General features: G+C 33.9%; 1 protein-coding gene across 1 annotated transcript in view; it reads right to left on the bottom strand.

Annotated features, from left to right (window-relative positions):
* Positions 1–3,924: 3,924 nt before the first annotated feature.
* The window catches only part of LOC108360161 (uncharacterized), an 87,583-nt gene continuing 75,676 nt past the window's right edge, over positions 3,925–15,831 (bottom strand). The window contains exons 2-3 of the mRNA XM_017612345.1: positions 4,361–4,481; positions 3,925–4,279 (exon numbers count right to left, since the gene is read on the bottom strand). Coding sequence (XP_017467834.1) covers positions 4,099–4,279; positions 4,361–4,481 — 302 coding nt within the window. The 3' untranslated portion in view covers positions 3,925–4,098. The remainder of the gene's footprint in view (positions 4,280–4,360; positions 4,482–15,831) is intronic.

Raw genomic sequence — 15,831 nt, 5'->3', positions numbered from 1 at the left:
CATTTTAATAGATACGCTGGGAAGAAGTTAAAAAAATGTTTAAATTTATATTTTGTTACCTACTTCACCGATTTGAAATCTGAAAACTATACCTTTCATGAGCATGGTCCGATATTTGTAAGTTGTAAGTACCAGAATAAGAAGAGATAGACTCATTAAAATGTGTAATTATGTATGTGCCAGAACATTGAGCTGAGGCGACTTAGGCTTATGGCAACCGAACTTCAGTTGGGTGGCCACTGGCTGAAATGGTTTTACAGATGGCAACTGCAAGCTGGCAACTGAGTTGCTATATTGGCAAAGGCATTTTTGTGGTCGCTGCGGTAATAATCGAAGATTGTATACCTACATATGTATAAGGTAAACTTCAAAGTCTAGGGGGGAAGGCTCGAGCCCCCCCCTGCTCCTACGTAGCGACGCCCATGGATGTGAATAGTATCGGGTATCGAATAGGTTGTATTTGATACTGTTGAGCAATTTCAGTATTCGATGAGTATTGAAAAAATATGACGATACTTCGATACTCAAACATCATCGTTAAAAAAGATTTCCATAGCAAGCGTCGCCAAAGTAAAGTAACGGGTTGCAAAATTTACAATTTTTTGAATGGAGAATGGTTGAGGAGCAGTGCATAATCAGTTTTCAAAATGATAATTTACCGGAACACAACGTGGATCAACAAACGGCAATTCTCTTTCGAGTGATTTTGATCAAAAGTCTCACAAAGTTATTTTAGCGTCTGACATAGTCGAGGGTAATCAACATACATATTCAAGAAGACTTATTGGAGAGCCATAGAGATCCCAACTAGCTGAAATAGTTAAAAATTATTTATGGTAAGTATACAAAGGTAACAATAAGCTACAACAGCAGGTCAGTAGTTTTTATGCAAAAAGTCACTATTTATTTATATTTTGCTCACAAAAGCGGCTATAGCTTTTTTATACCCGAGCGCACTTGTGCACAAGGGTATATTAATTTTGTTCACATAACGGTTGTTTGTAACAGCCAAAACGAATCGAGATAGATATAGACAAATGTATACAAAAATGCTCAGAATGAATAGAGAAGTCGATTAAGCCATGTCTGTTTGTCCGTCCGTCTGTCCGTCTGTCCATCCGTCTGTGTACACGATAACTCGAGCAAAAATTTAGATATCTCAACGAAATTTGGTATGTAGGTTTCCGTTAATCCAAGGTAGGTTGCTATTGAAAATGGGCGAAATCGGACAGTAACCACGCCCACTTCCCATATAACGGTAATTTCCAGAAATACGAAAACTGCGATATTTTAGTAACTACTGAAGATAATTCACTCCAAATTGATATTTACAATAATTTTCAGACGAAAAATAAGAAGGTTGTAAATTTTTGGAAAATGGGCGTAGCAAGGACCACTTATGGTAACATGTGTATATCTTGGTAACCGCTGTACCAATTTCTTCAAAACTTGGCTGAAAATTTAAAAAATCGGACAATAACCACGCCCACATCCCATATAACGGTAATTTTCAGAAATACGAAAACTGCGATATTTTAGTAACTACTGAAGATAATTCACTCAAAATGATATTTACAATAAATTTCAGACGAAAAATAAGAATATTATAAATTTTTAGAAAATGGGCGTAGCCACGCCCACTTATGGTTACATATGCATATCTTGGTAACCGCTGCACCAATTTCTTCCAAACTTGGCACAGTTGTTGGCCTGGGTACAGCATACTAACTGGCCGAAAATTTAAAAAATGGGACAATAACCACGCCCACATCCAAAATAACGGAAATTTAGAGAAATACAAAATCTTCGATAAATCAGAAAATATTAAAGCTAATTTATTCAAAATTGATGCTTGGAACAATTCTTTAGAAATACGTTTATGGTAAAATTTTGGAAAATGGGCGTGGCACCGCCCACTTATGATCACATATATGTATATCGGTAACCGTTATACCAATTTGTACCAAACTCGGTATTTTTATTGTTCTTGCCACATGAAAGCAAAACGTTGAAAATTATTGAAATCGGACTAAAATTACGGCCGCTTTTCATATAACGGTATATTTCAGAAATGCTTGAAACTGCAATATTTCGAAATTTAAGGACGCTAGTTTACTCAAAATTGATACACCCCTGACCTTCTAGCGGTAGCTTTCAAAGAGGTGAAAAAACATATATTTAACACTTGCGCCGGGTATTTAACTTTCGGCTCCGCCCGAACTTAGCCTTTCTTACTTGTTTCTATTTAAAATAGTATGTATGATACCTTTCTGAAGAATTCGTGAAAATGGGCCGTTTTTTATGTAATGTGACCAATACATTTTCTTTCACCACAGATAGTCAAACTTGGTAAAGAAAATACCAAAAAGTTAAAAATCCCAAATGTAATGGTTCCTTGCATTTGAATATGGTAAAGTAACTATCTGGAGGTATTTTAAGGAAACAATTAACTAAGTATAGCCATGCTTGTACATGCAGTTAAAGAAACACATGAAAATGCCCGATTTTTTTAATTGGTACTGATTTCGATAAGAAAAACTGGTGCAGAACTAAATTTTGATCAACCGCTTTTTATGTACATAGCAATGCCTGCAGGTGTAGCCAAGGTGTATTAAACAAGGTGTGATTGACAATTCAGTGCGGCTCTCTTTTAAGGTACTATAATGTCAAAAAGTATAAACAAACGAATTAACCCTTAGCTTCAATGCATCTTGTCAGCACTGATGCTCCAGGCTTTTATTTCAATTATAGTTTTGTTTTACTTACATTACCTGGAATATATATATTTTGTGAATAAAATAAAACAAATTGTTTATAAAATAGTTTTAGCAATTTTCTTGTTTTTAATTGCCCGAGTTTTATGCTTTTGTGCGTTTATTTTTATATTAAAATTGTTTATCCTAAACATTTATTTTTGAAAAAAATTTTTTTCATGCGAAATAGTTTTCCATTAAAGACTTTGCTTCGAGCACTTTCAAATTAAGCTCTTCCATACTTGCTTGCATGGTTTTAATTATTTCGGTGAGAAGAAATATTTCTGTTATCAACGTGCATTCTAAAGAGTCGCCTGTTTGAGTTTGGACATCAACAAAGAATGTATCCTGATCGCGTACTATAACCTCACTTGTATCAGTTATTTCGTATGGCATTGGGACTGCGCCTGGGTATAAACTAGCTCGTTTGAAAGTGCTTGATTCGGACGAACAACTAATGAAATCACTTTCCTTGAAGTGGTTTTCACAAACGCGAGATGAATCACGTAGTACAACACCACAGCTTTCTTCCCATCGCTGCCGTCTTAATTCGCCGTTAATGCCGTTATTACCCAACTTTAAATGTACTTACTTGCTCTCCTCGGCGGTATATCTCTTAACAATTTCACGTTTATTAAGAAATTTTTTTGCTGGAAAAATTTGTGTGTAACTTTTTTTTAAACAAATTCAAATTTGAAAAAAAAAAAATCAAATGGGTTAAGAATTCATTTCAGTTTGACATTATAGCCTGTTTCTTATGAGAGCAATGTCAAAATCAATCACACTTTGTTGAATACATTTTGGGTGTAGCATGGAAACAAATCAAACTAACGAAATGAATGCCAACCTAATGCAAATCTTTCATAAAAATTTTATTTCAAATACTATTACCCATGACGTGCGAAAAGTATACATATTTCTGTATGTTTTNATTATTTATTTATTTATTTATTTATTTACTTATCGGTTCTTTACATATTTTCTAATTACGTTCGAAAATATATTAACTCAAAAAAAAAATAAACAATGCTTCATAGATCGATTTTTTTTAAATCTAACTTCATAAAGTTCTTTAAAAATATTTTGTAAATGAGGCCATAAGAGCTTACGGGGAGAGTTACAACACAAAAATACATTTAAGGCGCAGCGAAGCACGCCGGGTAATTGCTAGTTTACAATACAATTGATTTCATTTCATATTTCAATAAGATGGTGGAGGCACACTTGTGCATGTAAATCGATAAAGAACTATGGTGTAGTTGATCATCTATCTTCTTAATGCGTTTTTGGACCTCAACCTCACTTTTTGCCGAACGTTAACGAATGCATGAATCAGTTTTTTTATTTATTCCTTCTTCGGTTCTTCATTTGGAATTTCGGGGTATTCGAGTTTTACGCCGGGCTCGCAGGTGAAAATCGGGCAACAGTAAGGAAAAGGTGCTGTCTTGTTGGTTTTCTCGGTGTCCAATTTGCACTTCTCGTTGGCCAATGGCAGCGGACCACAGTCCTCGACTAATTCGAGCAATCTGTTTGAAGAATAAAATGATGGGAAGTTTTAGTTTAAAGTAATGCTTGTCTAACATTTATAAGTAAAAAACTAAATATACTTGGCGGGCTTTTCATCGTTCTGCACACAAGTTGAGCGTCCGCAAAATGGTGTCAGCTCCCATGTTTTGCCTGGTTCGACCGTAGCACAGCGCGTAGAGGCAAAGCACATGCCAGGGAAATCTGTAGAAAAACATGGAAAATGGAAAGAGGTTATTTAATTATTTTTCAAGGTGAGCCAATAATTTTATTTTCAACTTTCAACAATGAAAATCGTACTGAAAGGAAATACTGCGTGCTCAAGGAGTACGCGAGTACTCTTAAGCTAGATGAAATTTTTATATTTATACCCGAGCGCACTTGTGCGTAAGACATATATGTATATTAGACTGCATCACCAAAAAAAGTTGCGGTTTTTCCGGCGGGATTACAAAACCTAGTATATTTTAAAACTTCTACCAAAATATTTCGGAAAAATATTAAGATTTATGTGAGCTGGACCGGTTTTTTGGAAATCCCATCAGATGACAAAACAGTTTAAGTTTAAAAAATCTACATAAAAATGTTAAAAAATTGTATCAACGGAATCATAATAATGAGATTTTTGATGCTGTTTTTTAACTTTTTTCAAAGATTTGTGTAAAAAAAACTTCGACAACTGCTCAAAAACTTTACCGATATAGACTTATGAGGTATCAGTGGAAAGGTATTTGCTCACCTTTTTTATTTCTTTGCAAAAAATTCATTCACGTCCAATTTTTTCTTTATCAAATACCAACACATCTTAATTCAACATGGAATGACACTCGTTTATTTTACCATCCCCTCCCATACTTTGAATGAGCTTATTCGCAAAGAAATTAAAAGGGCGAGAAAATACCTTACCAATGATACCTCATAAGTCTAAATTTGTAAGGTTTTGGCTGAGTTATTCAAGTTTTTCTTAAACCAGTCTTTGAAAAAAGTTCAAAAACTGTATCAAAAATCTCATTATTATGATTTCGTAAAAAATTTTTTAAATATTTTTATGCAAACTTTTTAAGTTTAAACTGTTTAGTCATCTGAGAAAATTTTTTTCAAAAAATATAAAAAAAACTGCTTTAATAATAAAAAACTCAATTTTTGAAGGTATTTTCAAATCGGTCCAATCTATCTATCTGAATCTATGAATAAGCGCCATTCACATGGCTTCCAAACTCCTTTATAAGGCACGATGCAGAAAATAAAGGGGACGCCATTCGCTAACCCTCTCTTCGTCGATTTGGCAGCATCCACTCATTCGCTGACGTCACACAATACTTTTGTTTACATTTTCTTTTGAGCAAACCTTTCGATACTGATTTCAGCTTGGTGCTTTTCGCACTAAACTTAGTACTTTTCTGTATTCAAAAGGCGAATATTTTTGAGTTTGGTACTGGTGCGTTTTTGGGGCTTTTGTTTTTAGTTTAAAGACACCAAATTTGTAAATCTTAAAAAAAGGGAAGCAAAATTTACTGCACCCTTAAGTGTTGTAAACAACTTTACAAAAATGGAAACAAAGTTATGGCACAATGGCAATCATAAGCTGAGAGCATATGTTTGCCAACGTCCACTCATGCCAGAAGAAATCGACCGTCGAGCAAAAAACATCGATTTTTATTAATTTGCATCCCAAAAAAAATTTGGTGCTTTTCCCAGAAAAAACGCAATTTGGGTTTAAGTGTTTTTTAAAATTCAAAACTTTCGCAACACTGCCTTTTGTTTGGTTCTTCCCCTTCTTCTTGTTGAATTCGTCTTTTCTCTCCCATTCTTGTATTTGATGACGTCATGCCCGGTTGCTCTCAGCTCGATTGGCGTAAGATATAAGAAGACTGATAATCGGACATTTCTTCTGATTCTTCACGGTAATCGTCCATTGATCGTAAACACGTACATTCATCTGTCACTAAATCGTCTTCTTGGAAGAGTTTGGTACGATTAAGATTTTATGGTAATTTTTCGTGAAAGTATTTTAGGATTCTCGATTTTACATTCATTGTTCCCAGAAAAACCAGGAGTCTAAATATTCAATTCCGATCCCGTCCATCCCGACATTAAATTTTTAGTTCCCGAACCAGGGATGATAAATGAGTTTTATAATTTTGTACCAAATGGCCAACAAAAATGCATGTACCAAATGGCCAACAAAAAGCCACAATAACATTGATAAAAATGCACTAAATTAGCAGAAAAAGTACCAGCATTTTAAGGACCATACATAAAAAGTTATGGGCCTTTTTACAGTGACGAGATAACTCTCATTCGGCAGTTAACTACAGGGGTTCAGTACAAAAATTGAGAGTTAAAGAGTTTGAGTTAACCCCCCACTGTGAAAACGGCACTATATATTTTAAAATAGATAAAATTCTCTATATAAAAATTGTTTGCCGAAATTTAAAATACATAAGAAAACATGTCGGCCGCTGTGGTGTAGTGGTAAGCAGTGCGCGCTTTCACTCATCAGCACCTGGGTTCAAACCCTGGTCAAAACAACATCCCAAAAAAATATAGAAAAAAGGTTTTTTCTTAACAGCGGTAGTCCCTCGGCAAGCAATGGCAAACCTCCGAGTGTATTTCTGCCATGGAAAACAGCTTCTCATTAAAATACAATCGCCGTTCGGAGTCGGCGTAAAACTGTAGGTCCCCCGCTTTGTGTGACAACATCAAGGCGCACGCCACAAGTCAGAGGAGAAGCTCGGCCAAACACTAACATATGTGTAAGCGCCAATCTATTACACTGGTCTACAAGGGTTTTGCGAATAAGACGGGACCTGGTGTTTCCGAACGGATTTTTCGTGCTGAACACGAATCTGGGGTCCAAAACTTCCCATCACGTCACGTTTTCGAGAAAAAAGGGGTTGAAACCCCTAAAAACAGCGTTTTTGGCCATTTTTGAAAAATTGTAGAGCTGAACCCTGACGTGCTACAAACTTTGTATATGTCAGAAATTAAAGGCTAAATCGTGCCCTTTCGAATGAGCCCTATGCCGAATTAATCGCATGCACCCTTAGATCAGGGGGTGTATTTGTGTCTAGGAGTCCAATTTTTATATCCACCATATTCGACCCGTCATCTTAAATTTTTAAAATCTAACTGCAGATTCGTAATCAGCGACTTTTAATATAGTTAAAACCTTGGCATTATTAATTTTCTATGATCGTTTAAGATTAAATTCTTTCTGTGATCAATTTTTCCTGCACCCCTAAACACAAATACACCCCCTGCTTTAAGGGTGCACGCGATCAATTCGGCATAGGGCTCATTCGAAAGGGCACGGTTTAGCCTTTAATTTCTGATATATGCAAAATTTGTACCACGTCAGGGTTCAGCTCTATAATTTTTCGAAAATGGCCAAAAACGCTGTTTTTAGGGGTTTCAACCCCTTTTTTCTCGAAAACGTGACGTGATGGGACATTTTTGACCCCGGATTCGTGTTCAGCACGAAAAATCCGTTCAGAAACACCAGGTCCCGTCTTATTCGCAGAAAAAAAGTTGAAATTTGTAGACCAGTGTTATTATTATTAAGCAAAACATGATACAAAACGTGGCGTAACGAAGACGGAATACATATTTAAATATGTACATATGAATAGTTTCAAAAGGGTTTAAAAACCCTAAGTTTCCAATACAAATGACAAATGAATATATCACGTTCATCCAAAAATTTTAGAACAAAACAAACAGTTGCATTTAATGGAATCGAAGTTTCACAAAACTCTTTTCCAAAAAAAATACTTTTATAGAAATGAACAAGTTAATAGCAGTGTTCGCGTTTTCAAAATTATCTAAAACAACAGAAAATAGGGCCTTTTTAATTATTTATTGCAGATTTTATAATTATTGCTAGTATACAGTGAGAAAAGGGAGTAAAGTTATTAAGCACAGGTTGTGTTGAGTTTATTTTTAGTTAATTTAATAATAATAATAATATAATAATAGATTGGCGCTTACACATATGTTAGTGTTTGGCCGAGCTTCTCCTCCGATTTGTGGCGTGCGCCTTGATGTTGTCACACAAAGGGGAGAGACCTACAGTTTTACGCTTACTCCGAACGGCGATTGTATTTTTATGAGAAACTGTTTTTCATGACAGAAATACACTCGGCGGTTTGCCATATCCTGCCGAGGGGCGACCGCTGTTAAGAAAAAACCTTTTTTTTCTATATTTTTTGCGATGTTGCTTTTAGTCAATTTACTATGTATTAATCCCCAGTTTTCTAATTTCAGTGTGTGTCAACTAGTTGCCGTACACAATTTTTCAATTGCACCAGATGCTTTCCATTTCCACACAACCGGTCAGGTACGAGCATGATTTTTAATTTCGACCAAACTCAAATACATTGTTTGTTGGTCCAAATAATGAGACACGTATTTTTTCTTTTGGCTCGGAAAAATTTTTCGGCCGAATTAAACGCGATTTTGCTTTTCAGTCAAAAATCGATTATTCGAATTGACAGTGAGNAAATGCCCATAACTTTGTCAAAATTTAATAGATTCCAACAATGTTTTTACTCAAATGTCAGTAATTCTTGTGACTTCAAGATACACAAAAAATGATCACGGCTGTACTTTTTGCTGATATATTACATACATATTTACCATTTAGTTAAACAATATAAGAATATTGTAGTATGTACCACAAAAACGTATATTTTCTATAAAAAATCATAACTCAGAAAAAAAAAATCTTCGCTATTAGAGATTTGGGTTGATTGTAGTTCAAAGTGTCTCTTTCCCGGTAAAAAAGTTTGAGAGAAAAAAATACACTTTTTGAGAAATTCAATTTAAAAAAAATTGCACTTTTTGTTTATTGTTAAATAAAAAATTTGAAATAATGAAAATCAATAATTATATCATTCTATCTTGAAGTGACAAGAATTACTGACATTTGAGTAAAAACATTGTTGGAATCTATTAAATTTTGACAAAGTTATGGGCATTTAAAAAAAAATTCTCACTGTCAATTCGAATAATCGATTTTTGACTGAAAAACAAAATCGCGTTCAATTCGGCCGAAAAAAATCCGAGCCAAAAGAAAAAATACGTGTCTCATTATATGGAATAACAAACAGTGTATTTGAGTTTGGTCGAAATTAAAAATCATGCTCGTACCTGACCGGTTGTCTGGAAATGGAAAGCATCACCATATTTGTCCCTGAAATATTCCGAAATAAATAAAAATATTGAAATGTTTTGGCTGAATTTTTCAGTTGTTGGTTGAAGAGAAAATACAAATTTGCAGCCATATCTACTTTTATTTTTTAGAACAAAGATAAGTCAGGTTCTTTTATTTTTGAATGCTTCATGATGTGTACCGCAAACAATTTTGAGAAAACTAACTTATTCATTTCGATCATTCATTTGTATGTAAAAAAAAAAAAAAACATTTTTCCTATCCAAAAGTATTCAATAGTAAAAAAATCCCAAATCAGGGACAATGCACCAAGTGGATAATAAATTACCAAATGGACCACCTATTGCAACTGTGAAAGTGATCAGCTGTTTGGAGCTTTGCACGTTTTTGCAAATTTTACCCTCGCGTCATTTTGTCTCTTTGATAGCGAATGCTCAGAATTTTTGCTGCTGGATAATTTTGTCGGCAGAATACGAAAACACTCCTACTTCCGTTTAATATCAAAAAATTATTAGAATTTTTATCACTCTACTAGCAAGTTTTTATTACAAATGCGTTCAATAACCCCAAACATTTGCAAGAGGACGAGTTCGAGAGCGTAACAACCAGATAAAGCTGCAAATTATTGCAAGTAAAAATTAAAGCAGCAGCAATTGGCAATTAGTAAAAAAACAGGCATGTGTTCATTTAAAATGTAAGCAAAGTGTTTAAGAGGAAGATTTGATGAAAAAATGTTCAAAATATTAGTGAAAGTAGATTTTTTTTGGGTTTTATAGTGATGGGAAGTATTTCCCGCCAAAGGGAAAATTACTCGCCAGAACTTAACCATCAGAATGTAAAAATGGCGTAGTTCCACCTTATTACTAGTTTTGCCTTTAATATTTTTTTCTGATAATTTTCTTTTCCTCTAAATTTTATTCTCTATGGTTCTTTTACGCTCTAGTAGTACTTGCAACTGGAAAAGACATATTATGACAGCAACGGTTTTTTTGATTTTAGCAGGACATCCGTTTTTAATAAATACCACGCATTTACTTCTATGATGTAGAAAAAGGTGTCTATTTTTATCCGCAAAAATTTAAATTTCCAAGTATGCGGAGTGTGGTATTTCGAATTAATTGTGATGCAGTGCAAAATGTAACAAAAAGTACAATTGTACCATGAATTTCATCCCTCTCCCGAAATAGCCCATCCCAACGTTGTTTCAAATAAATACCGCGGGTCCCGTGGAACCCGATATCTATCTCTAAGTAAAATTCACAGGGATTTCAAATTAATTTTAAATAATACATATGAACATACATACGTATATATTTAACTTATTTTATCTCCGTGTATTTACTCTAAAGCAATTGCAAATTTTTGATATAATTTTCAAAGGGAATATGTCATAAAAGCTGCAACTAACTTTAGAGCCGATTTTGTTTTGATCATAATTACGAGCCCTACTTTTTTATATTTAAATCTTGCTTAAAAGCTATAATTTATGTTCAATTCAAGGGGTTCTTAAATCAATCAAAGAACAGAATCCTCCTCACACATAGGCCGAGAATAGTAGCGCTGTGATACTATATGGAATACTAATCCCTTTCGATGGTTTTATTTCCACCTGAGAGATCTCTGCCAAGCGTGCGTAATATTCTTCTATGCTCTTGCAACTTTAACATTGATCCGTAAACCAGTTTTCAGTTAAAGGAGGGCCAAGAAGGTGCGCTTACACAATGTTGCGGTCTTTACATGTACACTTAAACGGATCCTCTATTTAGCTATATGAAAAGTAAATTCGTCTAAGATGAATATAGGGCCAAAGCAGACCAAACCCCATGTGGGTTTCTATATATTTCGGCTGCAGCGCAATCCATTAGGTCCCTTTCCTGCAAAACCACTTTTTGTCATAAAATGAATAAGCATTATGAATTTCAATCAGATTTTATAAAATATAGCGGATTCATTTTTAGGAAATGAATTTTTCAGTGAGCTACCTGTACACTTTGCGAATTTGAACGAAATCGGTTAATAAATACATACGACTTTTATAAGTACCTCTACTCCAACGCCACCAGCGTGTTGTCTAGAACGCTATAATAGGACCATATATGCAAGGTATAACCTCCGACAATTTGACTGCTTTTTGAGTTTAGTCTGAACAACGAAAACGGCTATCATTTTATGTATGTATGTACATTAGAGTGGTCCAAAAAAAATTGTCCAAGACAGGGTTTGGGGCACCTTCCAAAATTTTTCTTTTTGCCGAAAGAGGTGCTGGTACCAAACCTTACGATTCTATGTATACATTTAGAGGATGCTCATGATGCACATATTTTATTCTAGAAGTATTGTCTATATATATTAATCAAGGAATTGGTTAAGTAACCTAAGAACATTTCAAATTTAAATTATCTAATAAAATATCACAAGTTTCAGTTGTCATGGCAACAGTACCTTTTTATAAAAATCACCAATTTTTTTTTGTCAGTTTCGCAGCGATCCGGCAGCGCATTTTAAGGTCATTGAGCACCGTGTATTAGTTGCAATAGAAAACTGAAAGTTGGTATAGATATTACAAATATTAAAAGGAGAAAACTGACGGGGTGCCCCGTTTTCTAGAATGAAAATTTTTTCCCCATACAAAAATTGGACCACTTTGTACATATATATATGTTTCGAATGAAAAAAAATCATCATGAAAGTAATAAACGTTTCGAATTTGCATTAACAAAATCGGTTCATAAATAAGGCTTTTATCAGGTCCGTTTTTCGCAAATGCTTTTTTCATCATGCAGGTAGCTTATAATTTGAATTTGAACGAAATCGGTTCATAAAGCCATATAGCGGGTCTATTTTTGGTAAACGTATTTTCAATCATGCTGGTAGCTTACACTTTGAATTTAAAAGAAATGGGTTCATTAATACGATTTTTATAAATAACTCGACTCCAGCGTCACCTAGTGGGTCTATTTTTCGCATACGTATTTCTCATCAGGGAGGTAGCACACGTTTTAAATTTGAATGAAATCTATGTATAGCATTTTCAGTTTAAAGGAAACCATTTTCAAATTAAGCGAAACCTTTTTCAAATTAAATGAAACCTTTTCCAGATTCAGTGAAACTTTATTCAAATTAAATGAGACGTTTTTAAGATTCAATGAAACTTTATTCAAATTAAATGAAACTTTATTCAAATGAAATGAAACTTCTTTTTTGGATTACTTTGAATTAGCTGTTACGTGTTGCTCTCCCTAAAGCTGAAATGAGTCAAGAACGCTGAACTTATACTTAAACGCAGTCTGTATACGCAGAATTTTGTCCATTACTGGAGCCCTCAGTGTTGCTTACGACAGTGTTGCCACTCATCAATGCCTTTTCATAAACTTAACTTTTCAACTACAATTTTTCGTGCTAGAATAGATTGTAACTAAATATAAACTACTTAGTTTTCAACAAAAAACTTGATTCAATAGTAAATTTCAAATATTTTAAACGTATTTTGAATAAGAAATTATACCTTTTTTACCATCTGCGAAACTGACGAAGTGGCAACCATCTATAGAAGGAAAAATCAGCTGACATGGAAAAATCTAAATTTCGCAGATTTCTGCGCTACGGGCTACAACTATAAAAAAATTCTGCGGTGTTGAGTTTCATTTACATGGCGCTCTGGTAAAACAGATCTTGACTAATTTCAGATTCTTGACTAATTTCAGCTTTACGGTGAAGGCATGTTGAATACAGTGTTGCCGTTTCGATCCAATTGGACCAAAATTGGTAGTTTCATTTCTTAAAATAAGGCTTTGGTAGGTTGGTTGGTTTGTTGTGATTTTCGAGGGGTTATGGTAACTAGGCAAATCATATAATTTATTCATTTTATAACACTTCAAATATCTTTGTTTTCGGGAGTACATGTAAAGGATGATGTGAATAGGAAAAGAGAAATGGGACATGTCAAAATTATTCTTGAACCGAAGTTGAATGTTGCCGTGATTAGACTGTGCTCTAATCCATAGAGTTTGTTTAAGTTAGAAGAAAATAATTAGACAATTGTTATGCAAATGCCAAATTTTACATTTCGCTTAAGCGAGCGAGTGAGAAGGGAGAGTATTTGTACTTTATTTCCCTCTTCTCCCTTAAGAAAATAATAGTTGACAGCTTTAAATTCGTGTAGCAACAGTAAAAATATTCTCCCAGTTAAACATCATAATCGGCGTTATCGACTCCCTGATATAAGTATGGCGTCGATACGTCGATAACGATGTGTAACTGGGAGTTAAGGCTCTGTTACGTACGTGTTTTTACGTAGAAATCAAAAACCAAAGGACTTCTACGTATGTAATGCTGTGCGTTGGGTAACAGCTTACACGCGAAGCTCATTTAACAGATTCCTTATGTGACAGCTCTCAAGCAATGCCAAGTATGCATAACAGAGCCTTTAGTGTTAGTCAGACATGGTGCAAACGGCTTTTAATAGGTTAAGTTAGTTTCCCCTTAATTTAAAAATGTTTAATACTTAATTTGAATAAAGTTTTATTTAATTTGAAAAAAGTTTCATTTGGTTTGAATAAAGTTTCATTGAATCTGAAAAAAGTTTAATTTAATTTGAATAAAGTTTCATTGAATCCGAAAAAGGTTTCATTTAATTTGAAAAAGGTTTAGTTTCATCTGAAAAAGGTTTCAATTAATTTGAAAAAGGTTTCGCCTAACCCGAAAAAGGTTTCATTTAATTTGAAAAAAGTTTCATTTAAACTGAAAATGCTATATATAAAATAATAGCCGTTTTCGTTGTTCAGAGTTAACTCAAAAACTACTACATAGATTTCAGTCAAATTTTCAGAGGTTATACCTTGCATATATGGCCATATTATAGGCTACCAGAAAACTCGCTAGGTGGCGCCGGGGTCGAGTTATTTATAAAAGTCGTATTTATAAACCAATTTCGTTCAAATTTAAAACGTGTGCTACCTCCCTGATGAGAAATACGTATGCGACGTACGTAATAGACCCACTAGGTGACGCTGGAGTCGCTTTATTTATAAAAATCGTATTAATGAACGCATTTCTTTTAAATTCAAAGTGTAAGCTACCAGCATGATTGAAAATACGTTTACCAAAAATAGACCCGCTAGGTGGCTTTATGAACCGATTTCGTTCTAATTCAAATTATAAGCTACCTGCATGATGAAAAAAGCATTTGCGAAAAACGGACCCGATAAAAGCCCTATTTATGAACCGATTTTGTTAATGCAAATTCGAAACGTTTATTACTTTCATGATGATTTTTTTTCATTCGAAACATATATATATGTACAAAGTGGTACAATTTTTGTTTGGGGAAAAAATTTTCATTCTAGAAAACGGGGCACCCCATTAGTTTTTTCCTTTTAATATTTGTATTATCTATACCAACTTTCAGTTTTCTATTGCAACTAATACACGGTGCTCAATGACCTTGAAATGCGCTGCCGGATCGCTGCGAAACTGACAAAAAAAATTGGTGATTTTTATAAAAAGGTACTGTTGCCATGACAACTGAAACTTGTGATATTTGTTTAGATAATTTAAATTTGAAATGTTCTTAGGTAACTTAACCAATTCTTTGATTAATATATATAGACAATACTTCTAGAATAAAATATGTGCATCATGACTCCGGGAACGGATTTTATGGAAATTTCCTTTTTTTCTGCTAAAGAGATAGAGTATATTCGATTAAGAATGTCCACGATTTAGCTTTCCCTGATTCCATATATACACATTTGATGTTGCCTTTTTTTGCCTTTTTTAAGATATTTGCCTTTTTTTGCCTTTTTTAAGATATTTGCCTTTTTTTGCCTTTTCTACATTTAAAAAAGTGATTATAGCATTTACAATTTTTTTTTTTAAGATTAAAAAATATACACATGCCCATGCGGCTTATAGAAGCGCAGGAAAACGCCCTTATTCCTGATAATATGAACGTTTCAAACGTTCCATATTTAAATTGGGCTCCACTTGTATCAACTTACGTCGAGCGCACATTTAGTACATTCAAGGCTTTTCTTCGCGAAAATCGAATGAAAATGCTGTCAGAAAACTTCAAAATGCATCTTGTGGTTCAATGTTACTACAACTATACAGATTAAAGTTTTATGAGTTAGAAACTCGAAAGGATAAAATAGTCAAAGAGTTAAAGTACAAATTTTTCATATAATGAAACTAGATCATAGTTTTTCTCTTTTTACTTGTAATATAAAAATTTCTAAAATAAATATATTTTTTGATTGTTCTTCGTATTTTCTGTCTTTTTTTATTGCCTTATTTTGCTTTTTTGGCAATACCTTTGTTTTTGCCTTTTCCTGCCTTTTTCGCTATTTTTAACCGACTTCCAAAAAAGGAGGAGGTTATCAG

The sequence above is a fragment of the Rhagoletis zephyria genome, unplaced genomic scaffold, assembly GCF_001687245.7.
Source record: "Rhagoletis zephyria isolate East Lansing unplaced genomic scaffold, Rhagoletis_zephyria_1.1 Rzeph_scaffold_00014, whole genome shotgun sequence".
In the NCBI taxonomy this organism is placed as follows: domain Eukaryota; kingdom Metazoa; phylum Arthropoda; class Insecta; order Diptera; family Tephritidae; genus Rhagoletis; species Rhagoletis zephyria.
Note: the sequence above shows the minus strand (reverse complement) of the source record. Positions and strands in the feature narration are given on the sequence as shown.